General features: G+C 44.8%; 1 protein-coding gene across 1 annotated transcript; it reads left to right on the plus strand.

Annotated features, from left to right (window-relative positions):
• Window positions 1-1,132: 1,132 nt before the first annotated feature.
• Window positions 1,133-17,690, plus strand: LOC309416179 (E3 ubiquitin-protein ligase RBBP6-like; the record flags this gene model as incomplete). The annotated part of the gene is given in 18 exon segments (XM_082015754.1): window positions 1,133-1,643; window positions 3,625-3,724; window positions 4,493-4,531; window positions 4,888-4,924; window positions 6,217-6,261; window positions 7,505-7,593; window positions 7,719-7,815; window positions 8,650-8,789; window positions 9,707-9,879; window positions 10,628-10,731; window positions 11,179-11,522; window positions 12,635-12,731; window positions 12,812-12,890; window positions 12,984-13,041; window positions 14,227-14,586; window positions 14,953-15,051; window positions 16,355-17,501; window positions 17,505-17,690. Coding segments are annotated over 18 exon segments (3,360 nt in total). The 5' UTR covers window positions 1,133-1,477.
• Between the last annotated feature and the right edge of the window lie 1,202 nt (window positions 17,691-18,892).

Consider the following 18,892-nt stretch of genomic DNA (forward strand, 5'->3'; position numbering starts at 1 on the left):
CGTGTGGACCAGCTCATGATCAAAAACCTCCCAATTCTGCCGGTGTCACCGGGCTCAAGCTGCTGGCTCTTCCTGTTCCTTCCGTCAGCATTCCTGCAACTGGAAGAACCGAGGAGAACCTACTTGTGCTCCTGATCCCTTAGCCAGTCGTGCCAAGGCCCCGAAGTCTCTCTTGATTGCCCTTGGACTTCTTACTGCAACTTTGTCACTACCTACATGAAAAATCAATAATGGAGAATAATCTGAGGCCGTACCAGGGTAGGAAGCTTATTCTTCACAGCTTTAACTGGGGCCCCAGGGAGGCAGCAGACTTCCCTAAGAAGTGGGTCCGGTCTGCAGATGGGCCTTCTGTGCCCTTCAGAAGGGAGTCTCCTCTGACAATGACCTGTCGTCTTCTTTTTGTGGAAGCGGTACCAGTACAAGCAGATGGGTTTATGGCAATAGCCATCAATGGCCATTGGCTCTTTGACCAAACTTCCCGTAAATGCAAGAAGAGACACTCGGACACCCTGAGATGTCCCCTCCCTTCGCTGAGCCTGGGCACGGGCAGCCAAGTGCCGCACAGCAAAGCCCACTGCATCTTCCCCAGGCTGTCTTGTCCTGGCCGGCTGCTGCCAGGAGGGGACAGCGGGTGGTGACAGCCTGGGGGTGACAGGAGGGACAGCAGACGGTCACAGGCCTTCGGGGTGACAGGAGGGTCACCACAGGCCTGGGGTGTGACAGGACACTGGGCAGTGACTGCCCAGGGGGGTGGCAGGAGGGACACCACAGGCCTGGGGTGTGACAGGACACCAGGCAGTGGCAGGCCCAGGGGGGTGACAGGAGGGACAGCACAGGCCTGGGGTGTGACAGGACACCAGGCAGTGGCAGGCCCAGGGGGGTGTCAGGAGGGACACCACAGGCCTGGGGTGTGACAGGACACCAGGCAGTGACTGGCCAGGGGGGTGACAGGAGGGACAGCACAGGCCTGGGGTGTGACATGACACCAGGCAGTGGCAGGCCCAGGGGGGTGACAGGAGGGACACCACAGGCCTGGGGTGTGACAGGACACCAGGCAGTGGCAGGCCCAGGGGGGTGACAGGAGGGACAGCACAGGCCTGGGGTGTGACAGGACACCAGGCAGTGGCAGGCCCAGGGGGGTGACAGGAGGGACACCACAGGCCAGGTGAGGCGCGGGGGGGTGCAGTGTTCCGTTGGGCACGCGCAGTGATGCGATCAGGGCAGCCCCTGCGGCTGGCGTCCGTTAAACCGCCAACGGAACGCTGAGGCAGAGGTGCCCGAGTGCCCACAGCGAGTGGTTGGGCCTGGGAGCGCTGCGTGAGAGAGGGAGCAGAGGCCGAGCCGGGGCCGCGGGGGCCTCTCCCCGTCATCCGCCCGCCCGCCCGTCGCTGAGGGCCGCAGGCCGGACTTGTTGCGGGGGTGAGCTCAGCCCCCTCGGTCCGCTGTAGTAGACGCCGTTGTGGAGCAGGCCCCGACCATGTCGTGCGTCCACTACAAGTTCTCCTCCAAGCTGAGCTATGACACAGTCACCTTCACCGGCCTCCACATCTCCCTGTGCGACCTCAAGCGCCAGATCATGGGCCGGGAGAAGCTGAAGGCGGCCACCTGTGACCTGCAGATCACCAACGCCCAGACCAAAGAAGGTGCGTGGGGGCGGCGGGCGTGGGGGCTCGGGGACTGCCCGGCTGGCAGTGTCACAGACCACCCTGTGATGGCCATGGCCTGTGGGAGCCACGCTCTGCTCTTTGTGGCTCGTCCCCACGTAGCCTGAGTCAGCCTGAGGCCCATCTTGCCGGCCTGCGGGGGGACTGGGAGGGCAAGCGGCGCGGGGGCTTACACGGGGTGGGAAGCGATAATGTGATTCGGCCACGCTCGGTAGCTGTGGCTTGTGTTGGGGGCCTCAGGGCTGTTCTTTTGTAGTTGCTGTTCTGACAACTACCTTCAGATCTGTGCTTTGGGCGCGGAGCAGGCATAGAAGAATGTGTGGTTGATGTGTGATGTACAGGGCTTAGAAATTTTTGCTTTCCTGGAATTCTGCTAGGTAAAATGATAAGGAAATATGGGAGGATATCTTATATTAATAACCTCTCCAGATGTCTTGGAAATCAGGTGGAGAAAGCTGAAAGGGTTGGGAAGGAACAGGTGGCTACTTTGAAGAAATAAATTGTCTTTGGTGACTTCGTTTTCTGATCACCTTGCTTTACTCCACTGCACTGGAAAACTGGCTTGGTGGCTGTTGCAGCAGCTGCTCGCTAGCAACACTTTGGATCAAGAGTGTAGCTGTGAGTTACCATCTGTGCAGACCCTCTAATGGCCCCTCTGCCATGGATGTTCTCCGTATCTAAATGACACCTTGGAATTTCTTGTTAATATCGCTTCTTTTCTACACCAAAGACATTGTCGTTCAGGTGCTATCGAGCATCATTTCACCATATGTCTCTAAGCATTTTTTTTCCCTGGTACTACGTGTGAACCATATCAGGGCACTACTGAAGTTTTCCGGCAGAACATTTATGGTGACTATACGTAAGAAACGTTCTTAGAGAAGTCATAAATTCTTTTAAACCTAAAAAGTGGTGCTTGATTCTCAGAGATGATAATGGTTTCGTGGTACTTAGTATGATATTTCAGTTTGGTAAGCTGCTGTCTTGACAGATTTGAATGTGATTACAGGCCTTGGGGTGTGACTTTTCAGAAATAGAAAGATTTGTTGCCAAGTCTCTGCTCGAGGATGTTGCTGCCCAGGAGGAAAAGGTTCCTGCTGGGAGATGCCAGTTTTGTCCGAGAGCTGCTAGACTAAGCTGGCATCTGTTAAATTCAAATCAAGCAAACAAAAATTTCCAGGCACTTCAGGAATAGTGCTCCAGCTTTAATCCTTTCCTATTAAAAGAAGAAAAAGAAAGTTAACTTTTTAGTCTGCGTTGTTTGACTTCACCTTTATTAAGGTGCCATCAACCAAAATGAATTCAATTAATCGAGGCAAAGGAAATAGAAATGTATTAAAGCCACTGGTACCACATCCCTTAAGTCTTAAGTCTGCAGTCTTAAGCTGCAAGCCATAGACAGAGGTGGCAGGCTGTCTTCTTTGTTCTGTCGGCCTTGAGCACCAGCAGCGTGGCCGAATCGCTTTTAGTGAACAGCTATGAAAGCAACGGCGCAGAGATTTCATGCTTTAGCTAAGGGCCTGTTTTGTTGCAGGGCAAGCTTGTCTTGACTTCAGATCTGCTTTACACAGGTGAGACTTGGCTGTGCTTTGTTTTTCTCCAAGGATCCCTTGGTTTTGTAGCCTAACAGAAGCAAAAGCCACTTAAGCTAGATCAGGACAGAACCTCATGTGCTAGCAGACTCTCGTTTAGTGACCTTTGGGAGCATTTTGCTGTTGGCATTCACGCTCTCTCAAAAAAAAATGGAAAAGATTGTGCTGCTTGCGTTTGGTTCTCAAACCTGAAGATTTCTTGGAATGTACTGCTAGTGTGCTGAGACGATAAAAATGCACCGTTACATCTGAAATCTGGCTTTTCTATCTGCAAAGGGCTTCCCTCTCTGCCGCGCTGTGTAATTACATATTCATATACATTCTTATGAATTGACTAATGTTTTTTTCTGCATTTATGTTGTTTTCAGAATACACAGAGGCTAATGCCCTGATTCCTAAGAACTCATCAGTAATTGTGAGAAGAATCCCTGTCGGAGGAGTTAAAGCTACCAGCAAAACATACGTTCTGTAGGTATCCATAAAGCACTGTGTTCTGTGTTAGTGGTTTGGGTGTGTTACCTTTTCTAATTGATGTTCATTTCCAGAGGCACTCAGATTGTATCTTTCTGGTTAAAGCTGCTGTTAGTTTTTGTTGTAATGGGGTAGATTTTATTGTTCCTGTCCCAAAGTAAACTTATGCTTTTCGGCCTGCTGGGACATGGGGTTCAAACTCCAACAACGGTAACTGTTAAGAATGATTCTATTTGGTTTGATCTTGGGGTTGTTTTTTCTGAGCGCCAAGTTTTCGATGCTGTTTCCTCTACGTGGAGAGATTCCTTGTTACACGTGTTTGCTTGTCTTGCTTTTAGAGTGAAGACAGGTACGCACTGGAGTGTAAACTTAGAATTTGTTCCCATCTCAGAAGAGTCTGACTCTCAGTGTTTCTGCGAATCCGTCTATTCTTTGCATTTGGGGCAGGGGGGGTGGCATATGGCAGGTATCCTTATGCCCCAAATCTGGTGTTTTTGCATACTAGCTAGAAGGGAAAGACCAAGGGTTGCCAGCTCTGCTGATGGGACACTTGGGATGATGCAGGAATAATTTGTTAACTACATCGATGGCTGCATGTCTCATTCATGATGATCTACATGCAGATACAGATCAATGAGTATGTGGAATCTCAGCGAGTTCCCAGATGTAATAAATATTTCCCCAAATACTGTAGCATTTTCAAGGTTATCTTAAAGCAAATTCTGGCAATTAAGTCCCTTTTTTTTTTTTTTTATTTCCCTACAGGACTCCTAAATCGCAGAAAATCCTAGGCACTGCCTTCAGGTGACATTTCTACTACTATTTTTAGTCACCATGTTTAAGACACAAAACTGTAGTACAGACTTCATATTTTTGATACTTTCGTAGCAGAGACAAAATATCTGAGGCACTTTGGTGTTCTATTTCTGTAAGTCTTAGAGTAATTTTCTGACAAAGTAGAAATGGGCTTCTGGGGGTTTTTTTAGTTGCACTGAAGGTACCAAGAGAGAACCGTTTATGTATATGAATACGTTTCCACATGCACTAGACTATCAGCACATCACGTTTTGATGTTCAAGTTCTGTAATCTGTCGTCACTGCTGTATGTTGGGCACAAGGGCTTTCTTTTAAGTTCTGATCACTTTTATTTCTTCTTCCAGATGTCAAACTGAGCCAGTGAGTGGAATATCAAGAGGCGTATGTAAAACACCATCTCACACTTTTTTCTACACACTGCACTTAATTCCAATCAATGTAGCCTTGTGTTAATTTCCCCAACATTAACCTAATATATTTTCCACTAAAACATAGATGCTGTATGTATAATGTATTTGATTCAGCATCATAGAAATTTTATTCTACGTTTCTAAAAAACTAAGCAGTGATTCGGATGTCTTTCTGATGATGTTTTACTAGTGTCAGCTTAACTGCTGCTTGTGGCATCATAGAATTCAATATCCTGGAAAAGGAACCAGATGAGAGCTACCCTTTTGACTTGTGGAAAAACTGCATGTCATCTTAGTTCCCAGTAAATGCCGCAGTCCATTGCTGACTGGTGGCCTGAGGACTTCATTCCTGCAAGCTGTTGCAGGAGGTAGCTGGGAGGGAGGAGTGTGGTTGCAAAGGAGAAAAAAAAGAATCCCAGGATTGTGCTCTGAATCCATGTTTTCGTCATCATTAAGACTTGGTTTTGGTCTGCTGGCAAGGAGAAGAATATTAAATTCTCACACTTCCCAATCTAATTTGCGTAGTGTGGCCTGCGGTCTAATACACGACAAGAAATCCATTTTCTCAGTTTTTATAGGCTACTCTGTCATGGCAGACACCTTAATTTCAATAATTTGAGCAGCTTATTTTTTTTCTTGATAAAGTGGTGGTTTACTTTTATGGCAGATGCTTTGGAGTGGTGTTTGCATTTGGGTTTTGTGGGGTGTGGTGAGCCTGGCATTTTTAAACTTATGGAGAGGAGAGGCAGAGTTCCTCTTTCAGAGCTGATGTGCCCATGCTTGATTTTGACAGGCAACTAGGCTGTGTTCATAAAGGCATAGCCGTGTGCATTTATAAATGATGAGACGCTAACTGATTGATTTACAAACTACACTGAAAATAAGTTTCCTGTAGTGATGCTTCCTTCTCCAAGAAACATAAATATTGTTTTAGAATCCCTTTTAGCGGACAGTTGACAGCTTCCTTACCCCTTGGACTTTTAAGCAGTTGTGAGCATTTGACAAGGCTGAGACATTCTGGAGCAATACGTAATCTCAAGCGTCTTTGGTTGTTTTAGTTTCTTCTCCTTAACCACATAGGCACTCCTAAGCTGTCGTGGGTTTGGACTTTGTTTTGAACACAGGCAAATGACACTAGGTTGGAAATGCCTCTTTCAGTGATGCTCAGAGGATATAGTGCAGAATTTCCGACTACCGTAGAGGTTGACTATTGCTAGGTTTTGATTGTAAAACTTAAAGATGTTTTTAATTTTTTGTGAACAGAGTGATGACTCTTCTGCACCTCTTTCTCTGGCCCAGCTGATTAAGGTATATATATTTTTTTTTCCTGTCAAATACATTAAAAAAAAAGTGTTTGCTTCAAATTTTTAAATTGTACACTGTGATCTATAGCAGGATAACTGTTGTAATGGGAAGAAAACTTTAATGTAGTTTTTAATAATTTATTTATTTTAACTTTAAAGCCTGTGTAGCTGTTGATAGTATCCTGTGAAGAGCAGTTCCCACTTTGGGAAGATCGAAGGGGAGCGCCTTATCAGCCTGCACATAGTGTTGCAGTATGACTCAGCTTCAAGACACAAAGCAGCAGCCCTGCAGAAGCTGTTGACTTGTTCACACATTTCGTTAGGTTTACACTGGAAATGAACACAATGTTCACAGAAGAATTGAATTGGCTGTTGGTTATGGACATCTTGGGGGGGGTTGCAACAGCCAAAGTAGAAGCGTTTCTGTTGCATGGGCAATGGCATGGCTATTTTTGAATTTCTAGTCATTATAGTTATAGATCCGTTCTTGGAATGCTGCACAATTTCATAAATTGCAGTATATCTAGAGTGGACAACACGGTCTAATTTGTTGGGGCACAGACAGTGTAGATTGTGAAAATGTTCCTAGTTACATCAGTTAATATGAAGAATTTAGCAGGGGGGAACGTGCAGTTTGGACTGCCTACAGCACGAGTGGTCCAATTTCTACTGAAAAGAGTCTTTTGTCTTGCTGAGGGGCTCTAAAAAGCTTGAATCTCTGTAATGCTTCTGTGTGTGAAGCTGAATTTCAGCAAGCAAAACTAACTTCCCTGACCTTTAAGTTGTGTATCCTTCTGATGCTGCAAATGTAAACAATGGTACTTGCCTTCATCTTTCTCAATTCAATGTACAGTGGCTGTCTTCTCCTTCAAATAGACTGGAGCTTAAAGATCCCTTTAATAATACCGGCAGGTCTAACTTTTTCTGTGCATAGCTTCAGTCCACTTGGAAGAAAACTGGAGTAGGTGCACAAGTCTTTATAAGGTCCAACCTGAGCCTAAGGTTTTGAGTGCCCAAGAATGCTCTTTTCAAGTAGGTTAACAGGCACATAAGCATCATTTCATGGTGTAAGGACTCCCCAGAACACTTTCAGCACAACTATTTTTTATATAAGCAGCTGTTTTCAGGCAACCTCAGCTAGTGTTGTGCTGCTCTGTACAGGCTTGGGTGAGTGGTGTTGTCTTTGGCTGTGTGCGCTTCAATGTGTTTCTAATGTGCCTCTCAAACGATTACTTGTTAAACAACAGACTGCCAATCTGGCTGAAGCCAATGCTGCCGAAGAAGATAAAATAAAAGCCATGATGATCCAGTCTTGCCGTGAATATGATCCAGCCAAGTAAGTGTGGATAATGTCAAATCCGATCTTTGGCGATGATGGAAAACCTGTAAACTTGTTGGTTTTAACAAACATGGATTTAACACATGCATCCTTTTTCTTTTTTTTCCCCAAAACACCTTCAGTTACACGAAGAAAGCCTTGGGTCCACCTCCAACATCATATACTTGCTTTGGTTGTGGAAAACCTGGCCACTGTGTAAAGAACTGCCCAACAAAGGGGGTAAGATTGCAGGGGACTTCTGGTGTGACTTACTTTTAAATTGTTTTCCCTTGGCAGTTCCGTAACAAATACATGAATACTCATGTTAAGAATTGTTTCTTTTGGGGTGAAACGCAGAGGTCATGTGGCAATGTTGCAAAGCCCTTTACAATTCACGGGAAACCTGGAGTTATAAATGTAACATCTTCTTCCTTCTAGGCCATGGACATTACATATGTCCATAGATCTTTCTCTGCACACTGTCATGCATATTTTATACATTTCAATTTTATTGGAAATTCTTCTGGTTTCAATGCTTTTTAATGACAGTTCACAGTTTTCAGTAGTTTGTAAAAACCCAAGATGTTTCTATCGACATCCGTTCAATGTTTGCGTGTTTTAGTTACACAAGCACCTGGCTGAGTAGCCATGCCATTTGACATCAGTTGCTGAATGTATATGCGTGAGATATGAATTCCACCTTCACTAGAGAAGGTGAATCTCAGTTTCTCAGTGTCGGATTCAGAGCACCGAGTTAAGCTCTCACTCTGAACTGCGCTTTGGAGGAGGAGCGGGGTTGTGTCTCCTCTCCGAGTGGATGGTGAGCCAAGGGATATTTCACCCTTAAGGAACTTGACATTAAGCCAAAGGATGTCGACTGAGTTCAAAATGCTGCTCAAGCCTTTGGTACATCCTGGCTATATTCCTTTAGGGAGAAGGGTATTTTAGTTGAGCAAGCCTTATGCTGGGTAAAAGGAGAGGATTAAAGGCTTTTGCTGCTGAAAATCATCTTTGAAATGTCCTTTTAAGGGTGGGTCTTAAGATGAGAGATATCTGCACTTCTTTTCTTAACAGGACAGAATTTTTGAGTCTGTTCCGAGAATTAAAAGGAGCACAGGAATTCCGAGGAGTTTCCTGATGGAGGTGAAAGATCCCAGTATAAAGGGTGCTATGCTGACAAGCACTGGGAAATACGCCATACCAATTATTAGTGCGTAAGTATGGGATTAATGGGACTGAGCAGAAAGGGAACGAGAGAAACCATGCGTGTTTGTCCGAGTGGCAATGCAAGCAAGTTGGCCAGCATCTGTAATTACGAGGGAGGAAGCACCGTCATTGTATCGTTGCCTTAAAATCTGTGATACTTTCTAATATGGAAATAGACTGGTCCTGCTGTTCACACCCCTGGAAGTTGGTTCAACTTGTGGTACACCTAGAATCTGTAGGTCTGCAAAAGATTTCACTAGTGCTTACCGTTGGAGTCATTCTCCTTGAAAGCTCGTTTTGCTTCTCTTTGACGTTTCAAAGGCTTCTTGCCCAATTTAGCAAATAGCTGTGTGACTGAGATTTCCTCCCCCTCTGGCTTTGATCAAATCTCATGTGTGAACCAGATGGATGTTTTTCTGTTTTGCTTTACCCTAAGAAAATCCTACTGTGTGGTGACAAGAGTGGCTGAGAAGAAATGCACTTGATAGCACTTCTGTTTGTGGCTGTCATGGATCTCCTTGTGTAGAAGCTGAGACATAGTTTTCTTTTATTCATAAAGTGTATTTAATCGGAGACTCACTTGATCCTGAACCTGCAATTTACATTGACCCTCTGGCAGAGGAGAGGTGGGATTCATTTCAGCTGATTTCTGGATGTCGAAAAATGATTTTTCTAGTCTGAGCCAATCTCTTAGTTGATCCCATGAATGGGAGAGTTCTGCAGAAGGAAAATTGTTCCCCCTCCCTCTTCTGGTGTGGTGGCCAAAGAGAAGTAGTTGAAACTAAATGCCTACGCTTTAGAAGGCTAATGTGGAGTGAGAAGAATGCCATCTATTTTACCTTCCTTGCGGAAAATCCAAAGCTTGGAAAAGTTCTCCTTTGCCCATCTTTCACTTGTTGTTTTTCCTTCCCCGCCCCGCCTCCAGGGAAGCGTATGCTAGAGGAAAGAAGGAAAAGCCTCCCTTTTCACCAGAGGAGCCGTCCTCCTCCTCCTCCTCAGACGCTCCTGTTCCAGAGGAGTTGTTATGTCTCATTTGCAAAGAGGTCATGAGTGACGCAGCTGTTACTCCCTGCTGTGGAAACAGTTACTGTGACGAATGTAAGTCTTACTCCCACGGTTGTTAACTCAAAACATGGCATCTGACCTTCCGAAGGCAGAACTGGGAGAGAACGAAATTACTTGGTTACCCGTTCTGTTTGATACCTGAGTATACCCAGAACGGGAGAGGACCCTTCTTATGCCAAGGGCAGAAAAAAAAGGCAGAAAGCTTTTTTCCCTGGTTACGTGTCTAGTTAAACCCTCTGTACATGTGGAAGGATGACTCTGAGAAGAATGTGTAACCGTGCAGGTGATTACAGTATGAGATACTGAATGCATTTAGTTTGTCCCCAGCCCTTTCTCTCATGCAAAATTCTATAGCCTGCTCTGGTGACTTATTGTGGTCTGCAACAAACGGAGAGTTGGGCGTTTAATCCACATTCTTCTCCACAGGAGAGTTGGTGAAATCCTTCAGAACTTGAACCTATGAACGGTTTTTTGAGATGTGTTTTATTCATCAACCTTGAGGTTGGTGACTTCTCACTGTCCTGCACAGTGGAAAGACCAGTCCAAACATCAAGACACAGCCTACTCTACAGCGTCCAAGTAACAACAGTGAAATATCAACACTGCTTAGTTATTTGCTGCATGCTGGACATTTTTTACACTATTGGACATTTACCGCTTCAGGCTCTGTTCAAGACCGTATTCACCCATTAATCATATACGTGTTTTTATAATTGATTAGAACCCCAACATTTTCCTTAGTTTTGCTGAAAACTCTTTTGATGGTTCTCGTTATTCACAGGTATTAGAACAGCGTTACTGGAATCTGAGGAACATACATGCCCAACGTGTCATCAAACAGACGTTTCTCCCGATGCTTTGACTGCCAACAAGTTGTTACGCCAGGTGACATGCTGACATTTATGTAAACTGTTTGTTAGACAGGTCTATTTGCGAAAAGCTGAAAGGGAAGAAAATACTCGTTTACATCTCCTTAAGCAAGGCTAAATGGAATAAGGCTAAATTTACTTTTCAGAGACGTTATCTGGTGTTAGAGAAGCTTACAACTCTTTAGAGAGAATCTGGCAAATTCAGGTCACACTTTTGCTTAACGTGATTGCCTCACTTTCAAATTTGGTGTTAACACTGAGGTACTGTAAATAGAGATACTCTGCGTTACCCATCGTTAGGGTCAGTGTTTCACCTGATGTCTTCCTATACCTGTATGTTGATTGATTTTAGGATTGATAATGTTTACAGGAACACACAAGTAATTTTGCTCTGGGGAGGCTTTTGTTCGTACATCTACTGAAGTTTCATAGTGCCTTTCTGTATGTGTTTTTCTGCCTCTAGGCTGTGAACAACTTCAATAATGGAACTGGCTACAGAGAGCAGATTCAGCAGCAACATGAGCAGCAGCCGCCACCTCCACCACCTCCACCACCACTAACGAGACAAACAAGAGCGCACAACATGCAGCCTCAGCTCCGGCCAGCAGTTTCCAGACAGCAGGACCCACTAATGACTCCATTAGCATCCCTGGCTCCTCATTCTGCTGCTGCTTTGTCATCGTTGGCCTCTGGTCAGTCCTCTGTGGCCGTTGGGCTGCCAGTAAATCCGTCTTCTGTCGTCACCTCTGGTCTCCCTCCAGCAGTGTCCCTGTCTCTCTGTGCTGAACAGCCGGACGGACCTCTTTGGTAAGTAAATCTGTAGATCAACAGGGATATAAAGGACACTAAAATGCTCAAGTTAGATTCTTCTTCTTGTTGAGCTTCTCCACTAGCTATTTATCTATCGGTAGTGACAGTTCCCGATACTAGTGGAAGTTCTGGGTTTTGTATTTACTTTGAATGAGGACACTTTGATAACTCGGAAGTGTGTCTCATGCAAGGATTTTCTCAGAAGTATTTCTTGCTCAGTTCCCTTATCAGTCATTGTCTATGAGTTTTACCCTGAAAGAGGCACATTTTGCCCAGGGGCCCTTTGGTTTTATGTGGCTAGCAATTCCTAAAGGAGCCCTCTAGTTATGTCAAAGCTTCTTGAGTGCATTAATTTCTCTCTAGTACGGAGGAAGCAACAGTTTCATGAAACCTGCAAAATCACAATTAGAGCTAAAACTGAGCAGGTGTTTTCCTATTACGTTTTTCTACGGTATTTCTACCATCAATCTTACGATAAGTCAGAGTCATCCTCAGTAACACAAAGGGCAGTCGGTGACGCGTGCTGACCTGGCTAATAAACACTGAAACGCCGTAACTTTGAAGTATTTACAAACATGAAAGTCTGAGTTTGCAGCCCGGTGAAGTCACATGAAAAGACGTGAAAGATCTGTACGATTGTTTAGGGCTTGTGGCCTTTCAGCTTTATGCCTGGGCTGCAAATAGCCTCTCTGTCCAGAAGACTGTCGGGCTCAGCTGTAGCGTTGAATGCAAAGAACCGCAATTCAGAAGAACCTCTAAGGCAGCCTCTGCACTCGCACATAAACATTTCCTCATAGAATTTCAGTTCTTGCGTCTTCCAAAACTGAGATTCAGTGTGTGACTTGTATGTGCTCTAACCCTTTCACGTGCAGCTAGCTTAAGAAGATATTTTTCCAGGGAGCTTTCTCTTGGCATGCCAGTAGTCCAAATCGACTTCTTTCCAGTCTTCATTAAGAATGGGCCAACTTCACATCTGTAAATCTGATGAAGATTTTTTAAATTTTTTTTCCCGTTTAGAGTAGTCAGCCTTTTCTCACCTTGGACTTGCTATTTCCAGTAGCACTTGAAAACGCTGTTTGAATAATAACTTTTTTTTTTTTTTTTTGTAGTGATGCTGATACTGTGTTACCTCCTGCTGCTCTGGTGACTGCTACTGAACTTCTGAAATTTCCCTCTCTGTCAACCAGCAGCTTGTTGGAAGAGGAGGTCAGTTTTCTTTCAAATGATGCAGTGACTGTTGCCTTTTAGTGGAGCTTAATTTCTAACTGTTTGCATGTATTGACAAGGGCGATCACGTTCCTGCACTAAGGCAACCAGCGATCCCAAGTCTTCTGGGCCCCCAAGGGCAATCAGTACCCTCAACCGGTAAGTCACTATAACTTTAGAATTTCTTTTAAAAAGCTGTCTTGAGATAAACTAAATGGGATTTTTCTCTTTTTCCTCTCCCTACGCCAAAAGCTCATGCAATCACAGGCAGCACAGTTGGCTCAGCTGGTGGCAGACCAGGCTGGCAACGGTAAGTATTCTACAGAAATCCGGTATATTACGACCCGTAACCTGTTCAACGAGGCCGTAACACTTAACTTAGACAACAGCTGATTTATAATGGAGTAAGTATGCCCAGATAGTTGTGGAGAATACAAGCGGTGATTAATTTTTAAAGGGCTTAATTTGATTTGGCTTTGACAAAGGGGATCTGTGCTTGCAGTAGAGTATTTAAAGTAAAACTCCAGTACGTGATTGAAAAGAGGACTCTGAAAAAGGAACAGTTTTTGAGGGAACCAGCAGTACATCTAAAAATGAAATATAACTAAAGGATTGGGTGGAAAGCCACCCTTTTGATTACTGGCTGAACAGACCTGAAGACATTGATTCCCCAATACAAATCAGCCTCCAACATTCTTTATTTCACAACTTAGCGGATACTGGTGGAGCAAATTCTTGGAAAAGTCAAGGCTGTTATTTGATGACAATTTTGAATTTCTTCAATGTTCTCATCTCAACGAGCCAAGGTGCTTTCTCTCAGTGGGAGAGAGAGGCGTTTGTTTGGTCTATTATTGCCGTGTCAAGTTAGTCCTTCCTTTTGGTACGCCTTTGTTAGAGATCGGTTGTAAGCGTGCATTGTGTTTATAATGTCTTAAAGATAAAGCACAACAAAAGCCAGGACGATTCCACAGATTTCCTAAAACTCTCAAATTTAGTAAGCAAGAAAATAACAATTCAGGGACAAGAACAGGCCAAAGACATCATCATGAGGCAAGACCACAGGTGATGCCTGTGGAAGAAGCTAAAAGAAGTTTGAGAGAAGATTAGTTAATATTTGTGCAGTACTTTGAGGATCAGAAGTGTGATCTTCAGTAGTAAGTATAAGCAGTAAGTACATCAAGGAGTGGCAGAGGAGCGGTGGGCGCTTGGCACATGGGACATGGGAGTGTCTTTTAAGCACGGGCAGCCTCCATCCACGGTCACAAAGCGGAGTATAAGGGGAGAAGACTGCGGGAGCTGTTGTGGGCGAGGGTCTGGAAGGCAAGCATGAGGATCAAGAAGGGAGCGTAGTCTCAAGTGAAGGGAAAGCAGGGAGAAAAATGCTGAAGTTGAGGGTAGGAAGTGCTTGCCACCAGGCTGCCGCTTCATTCGCTTTCCTCTTTACAATCAGGGCAGAGTGTGACAAAGAGTGACACATGTTTTTGGGTTTCTTCAGAAGTTCAAATCGAGGACGCCTGCGCAGTGGACGTTCCCAAAGGACTCACGCCCCAACAGAAGCAGCATCAACATCCGTCGTCGTGCCTGTGCCTCCAGCTCCCTCATACCCTCCACCACCCCATGCACTTCCTTCAGGGCTACCACCAGCACAGTCTCCTCTTCACTTGCCACCTGGTCAGCCTCCATCTGCTGGGTATGCTGTTCCCCCTCCAGGATATCCTCCAGCTCCTGCCAACATGTCATCAGCTTGGGTAGCAACAGCAGTGCCAAGGGCTCATGCAAATACCATCCTCATGACACAAGCACCTCCTTTATCAAGGGAGGAGTTTTACCGAGAACAGCAGAGACTGCAAGAGGAGTAAGTATTTGGCTCAATGAAGTTGCCTTGGTTTTCGTTGTTGTATTTCAATAGCATATCAGACTGCAGTTACACCACAGTGCACCTGACATCAACAAAATGCAAGAATCGCCACGGTGTCATAATGTCATGTACTTTTTCTTTGCAAAGGGTAAACATGCAAAACTGAGACAAGACAAATGTAGTTCTAAAATATTGGCTAAAAGTTGTAGGTATTCTAAACTGGTCTTCCTTCAATGTTAGCTGTTCACCTTTTGCATTTGCATGCAGTAGGCATTTTCTCCTAGTGGCCATGTTGTGTTTCTTGATGTCTTGGTAACGAAGGTCAAACTACAATGGTAGTAAAGGTCAAACTTGTTTTCACAGGGAAAAGAAAAAGTCCAAACCTGATGAGTTTACAAAGGATGAGTTTGCTAAGGAAGTGATGGAATATAACAAGTCTCGAAAGGAGCGTTCGGTTTCCAGGTACGTGCTTTACATGTCCATTATGGAGAAGCAGATTGTCTGGAAGAATCAGGAGGCATTCCACTCCACCGCTCTGTTGCTAGACGGATGGGATGATCCCAGGGATTAGCAGCGACAGGAGTTTCATGTGTGCATTCCTAGCTTAAATAGGGCAGAGATTACAGTTGACTGGCAGTTATAATTTGGCAACAGCTGTTCAGGAACAGGTTTCTCTTTTAGTAAAGCTTCTCTGTAATGGCATCCTTCACCGCCTGACAGCCTTGAGGAGGCCAGAAATTGAAGAGGTGTAGTTGCTGGATTTTCTGCATCTCCCTATTCTGCTTGTAACCATTTCCTCAAAGCACTTTGGAGGAGATCTGTGAGAGACGTTGTCTTCATCTCCTCTTCTGTTTACCACATGTGGGTACACAGAGAGATTTCAGCCTGGACTGCAAACTGGTGGCTTATGCTAGTATGGTTTTGACCTTGTAAAATTTGTCTCATGACTCAGACTTGTTTGTAAGGAAATCTTGAATTGCTGAAGGATTTATAGAGGAGGGAAGATGCTCATGAACGTCTGCAGAATGATGCGAAAGGGTTCTTTAAAAAATAATGAAAGAACTCCTTGTGAAGAAAAACCTCAGGGTAGCTGATGTTTTCTATCCCCAAAAGTCACTTGGGCAGGAGTGCTGAAAAGCTCTCTCTTGCTCATGCTGCCAGTATCTGTCCTAGAGTAATGGCATTGAGTCATCCTAGTCGAGGCTGAGTTCAGAAGCTTTTCAAGATGATTTCTCTTGAAATGCAGTCACTATCCCTGGTTAGAGCTAGAGGTATGTGTAAGATTTTGCTAGCACATCTGGCCAGAAGTGTTGATTAAAGACAACTGGACGTAAGAATTTTGCATCCCATACAAATTGCAAAGAAGTAGTGAAGTTAAATAGTCCAAGCAGCATTTTAACATTGATCTTTACTGTATTAATGCTACATCGTGTTCTCTCGATGTTTGATACTGCACGGTAGCCATAAAGACTTGCTCTTTTTGCATCTGACTGCAACAAAAGGGATTTGCACTGCGTGTAGTGGTTGAGGAGTGAAAAATGTGCACGTTCATGTCCCAGTAGAGGCCAGTATACAGCACCTTAAATCAATCAATAGCCAAAGGAAATCTGGGAGGAAAAAAGCTGGGGAGAGTAACTGTTTTGAATTAACTTCATCTGTTTTTTTGTGTTCTGGTTTTTTTAAGGTCCAACTCTCCAAAAAGCTGAGGAGAGTAACTGTTTTGAATTAACTTGATCAATTTTTTTGTGTTGTGTTTTTTTTTAAGGTCCAACTCTCCCTATAGTACTTCATCTTCCTCTACAAGTTCGCATACCTACTCCAAGTCAAGAACAGGTTCTTCCTACTCTTGCTCGTACTCTCGATCATTTAGTCGTTCCCATTCTCGCTCCTACTCACGATCACCACCATATCCAAGCAGAGGCAAAGGGAAGAGTCACAAGAACTATCATTCCTGGTCAAGGCAACATGGTTATCACCGGTCAAGGTCAAAGTCACCCCCACACAGAAGACACCATTCACGGTCAAGGTCTCCAGTAGTCCGAGGCCAATCTCCCAGGAAATGGACTATATCTCAAGGGGAAGGAGGAAGGGAGTATTTTAACCGATACAGACAAGTTCCACCGTATGATATGAAAGCTTCCGATGGCAGATCTATTGACTTTGGAGATCCATTTGGAGAGCAAGGATACGGAGAATGGGAAAGGAACTACAGAGAGTGGTGTGAAAAGTTTTACAAGGGCAATGGTGTTGGTGCTCAACTTCATCCTCCAGTAAAGAGAGGGAACTTTTCTCCAGACTGCTTTGGTCCACCTGGGACCAGACGAGAGTATTCGCCATATGCTTGGGGACATAGGGAGGATTATCCTGTGGGGCATAGGCAGCGCAGCTGTAATAGAGCTGGAAATTACCCTGAACAACCTTCCGGAAGAGAGAGCCGTGGCAACAAAGAGAGGGAGATGCAAAATCCACGTGGAGATGACAAAGGAAATAAACCTAAAAAACACCAGGAGAGAAGGAAAGAGGATGTGAATGAAGGCTTTCTCAATGCTGAGTTGCTAGAAGGTGCGAGAAAACCAAGAGAGCCAGTTACAGGAGAAGTCGTTCAAAGGGACTCATTGTTCATGCTCCCAAGCAGAGATGATGCCACCCCTGAGATGAGGGATGAGCATTTGGGAGCAGATTCTATGGCTTTCAAGCCAGGGTCTAAAAAGAAGAAAGAGAAGGATGAGCGAAAAGCAAAACCTGGCAAGACAAAGCGGGAAGCAGAAGTGGCTGTTCCTCCTCAGAAGGACAATATAAGAAAACGAGCTAAAGCTTCCCAAGTGAAGGTGGACAGCGAGCGTGAAAAGTCTCCTCAAATGGAACCTCCTGTGAAACAAGTGAAGGAGGACATGCCAAAGACAGACAATGTTTAAACATCTTCCTCTCAAAAGGATGCGAAGACTCTTGGTACCCCACAGAAAATTCATCCAAAAGTGATAGAAGATCACCCAGAAACTAGACCAGTCGTGGAGGAAAAGGCAAAGAAAGACCATACAAATGAAACCAACTCAGAGCAGAGGACAGGGAGAGGTCATTCAGCAATTACAATCACAGGCTAAACAGCCTCAACTTGGGAAAATTATTTTAAATTCTTGCCAACCAAAATCAGAGTAGGATAATGAGAAATAAGACGAAATCTTAAAACATATCCCCCCCATCCCTCCCTGCTTCCTGGGCTGTCACGAATGGATAATTTAGGCTGCTTGAAGAATCACCACCAAAGATACCAGAAAGCGCATGATTTTAATCTAGATTTGTAAAAAGGATGACTTAACAGAAGGCGATGGCAAGGTCCACTCTATTCCTTATTCAACGTGGAAAAGCTGTGCAGATAGAACAATTAAACTGGAATGATTTACTCGTCTATCAAATCGAGTTAATGTGTATATTTGAGGAGGGAAAGTAGGAGAGACCCTTCCATTGAGTCACGAGATTCAGAGAGGACCCCCATGCTTTCTAAAGTCCTTTTCAGAGAGGAGTCTAGGTGCGACTGAATCCACTCCTATTCCCAGATTTGGTCAACAGTTTATGACTAAAGGGACAGGGTATCGGGGATCCTGGTGTAGTGATACAGACTATGATTTTGTGCTTCCTGTAACTTAAAGATGGCAATTTATCCAATACAAAATAGCAGCAATCACATTCACTAACAATGCCGAGATAAGTCACAGTATCAAATCATATAAAACTTAGCAGCATAATCCACTGAAACTTAGAAGTCCTTAATCACACGCACACCTATAGGTGTAGAGACAGAGACCCATAAAGAGATGTAGAGAAAAGAGATAGAGATGTACCAAGGTACCTATTCAATATCCCCCTGGAATTCAGTCAAATACATCGAATGCTTTGTGTCGCTCAATGGCTGCACAGTCGAGCCTCTGAGCTGATCGTGAACTTGAGGGTTCACGGGCTCTGAGAGGCGTCCCACTAAGAGGGAGGTGCTAGTTGCAGCCCGCTGCGGTCCAGGAGAGCTCAAAGGGTCTCACTTGGGACCACTCTTTATAGGACAGGGAGATGACTGTCTTTAGGCATCAGTGAGTTTCCACAATGCAGGCAGGTGATTTCTGAAGGTTTTGACGTTACCGCTGCCAGGATTGTCTGGAGATAATTGATTAGTTCTGTTCATGTCCTGTACCTTGTTCAGGTGATTGCGTCCCTGATAGCCTCAGTGCCATTCTCCTCCTCGTCTACACAAGAGCGCCTGGTACAGCTGACGGCCTCTCTCTGCCAAACCCTTTGTTCAGAGGCCGAGGCTGGT

The sequence above is a fragment of the Phaethon aethereus genome (assembly GCF_964289735.1).
Source record: "Phaethon aethereus genome assembly, contig: HAP1_SCAFFOLD_394, whole genome shotgun sequence".
Classification (NCBI taxonomy): Eukaryota; Metazoa; Chordata; class Aves; order Phaethontiformes; family Phaethontidae; genus Phaethon; species Phaethon aethereus.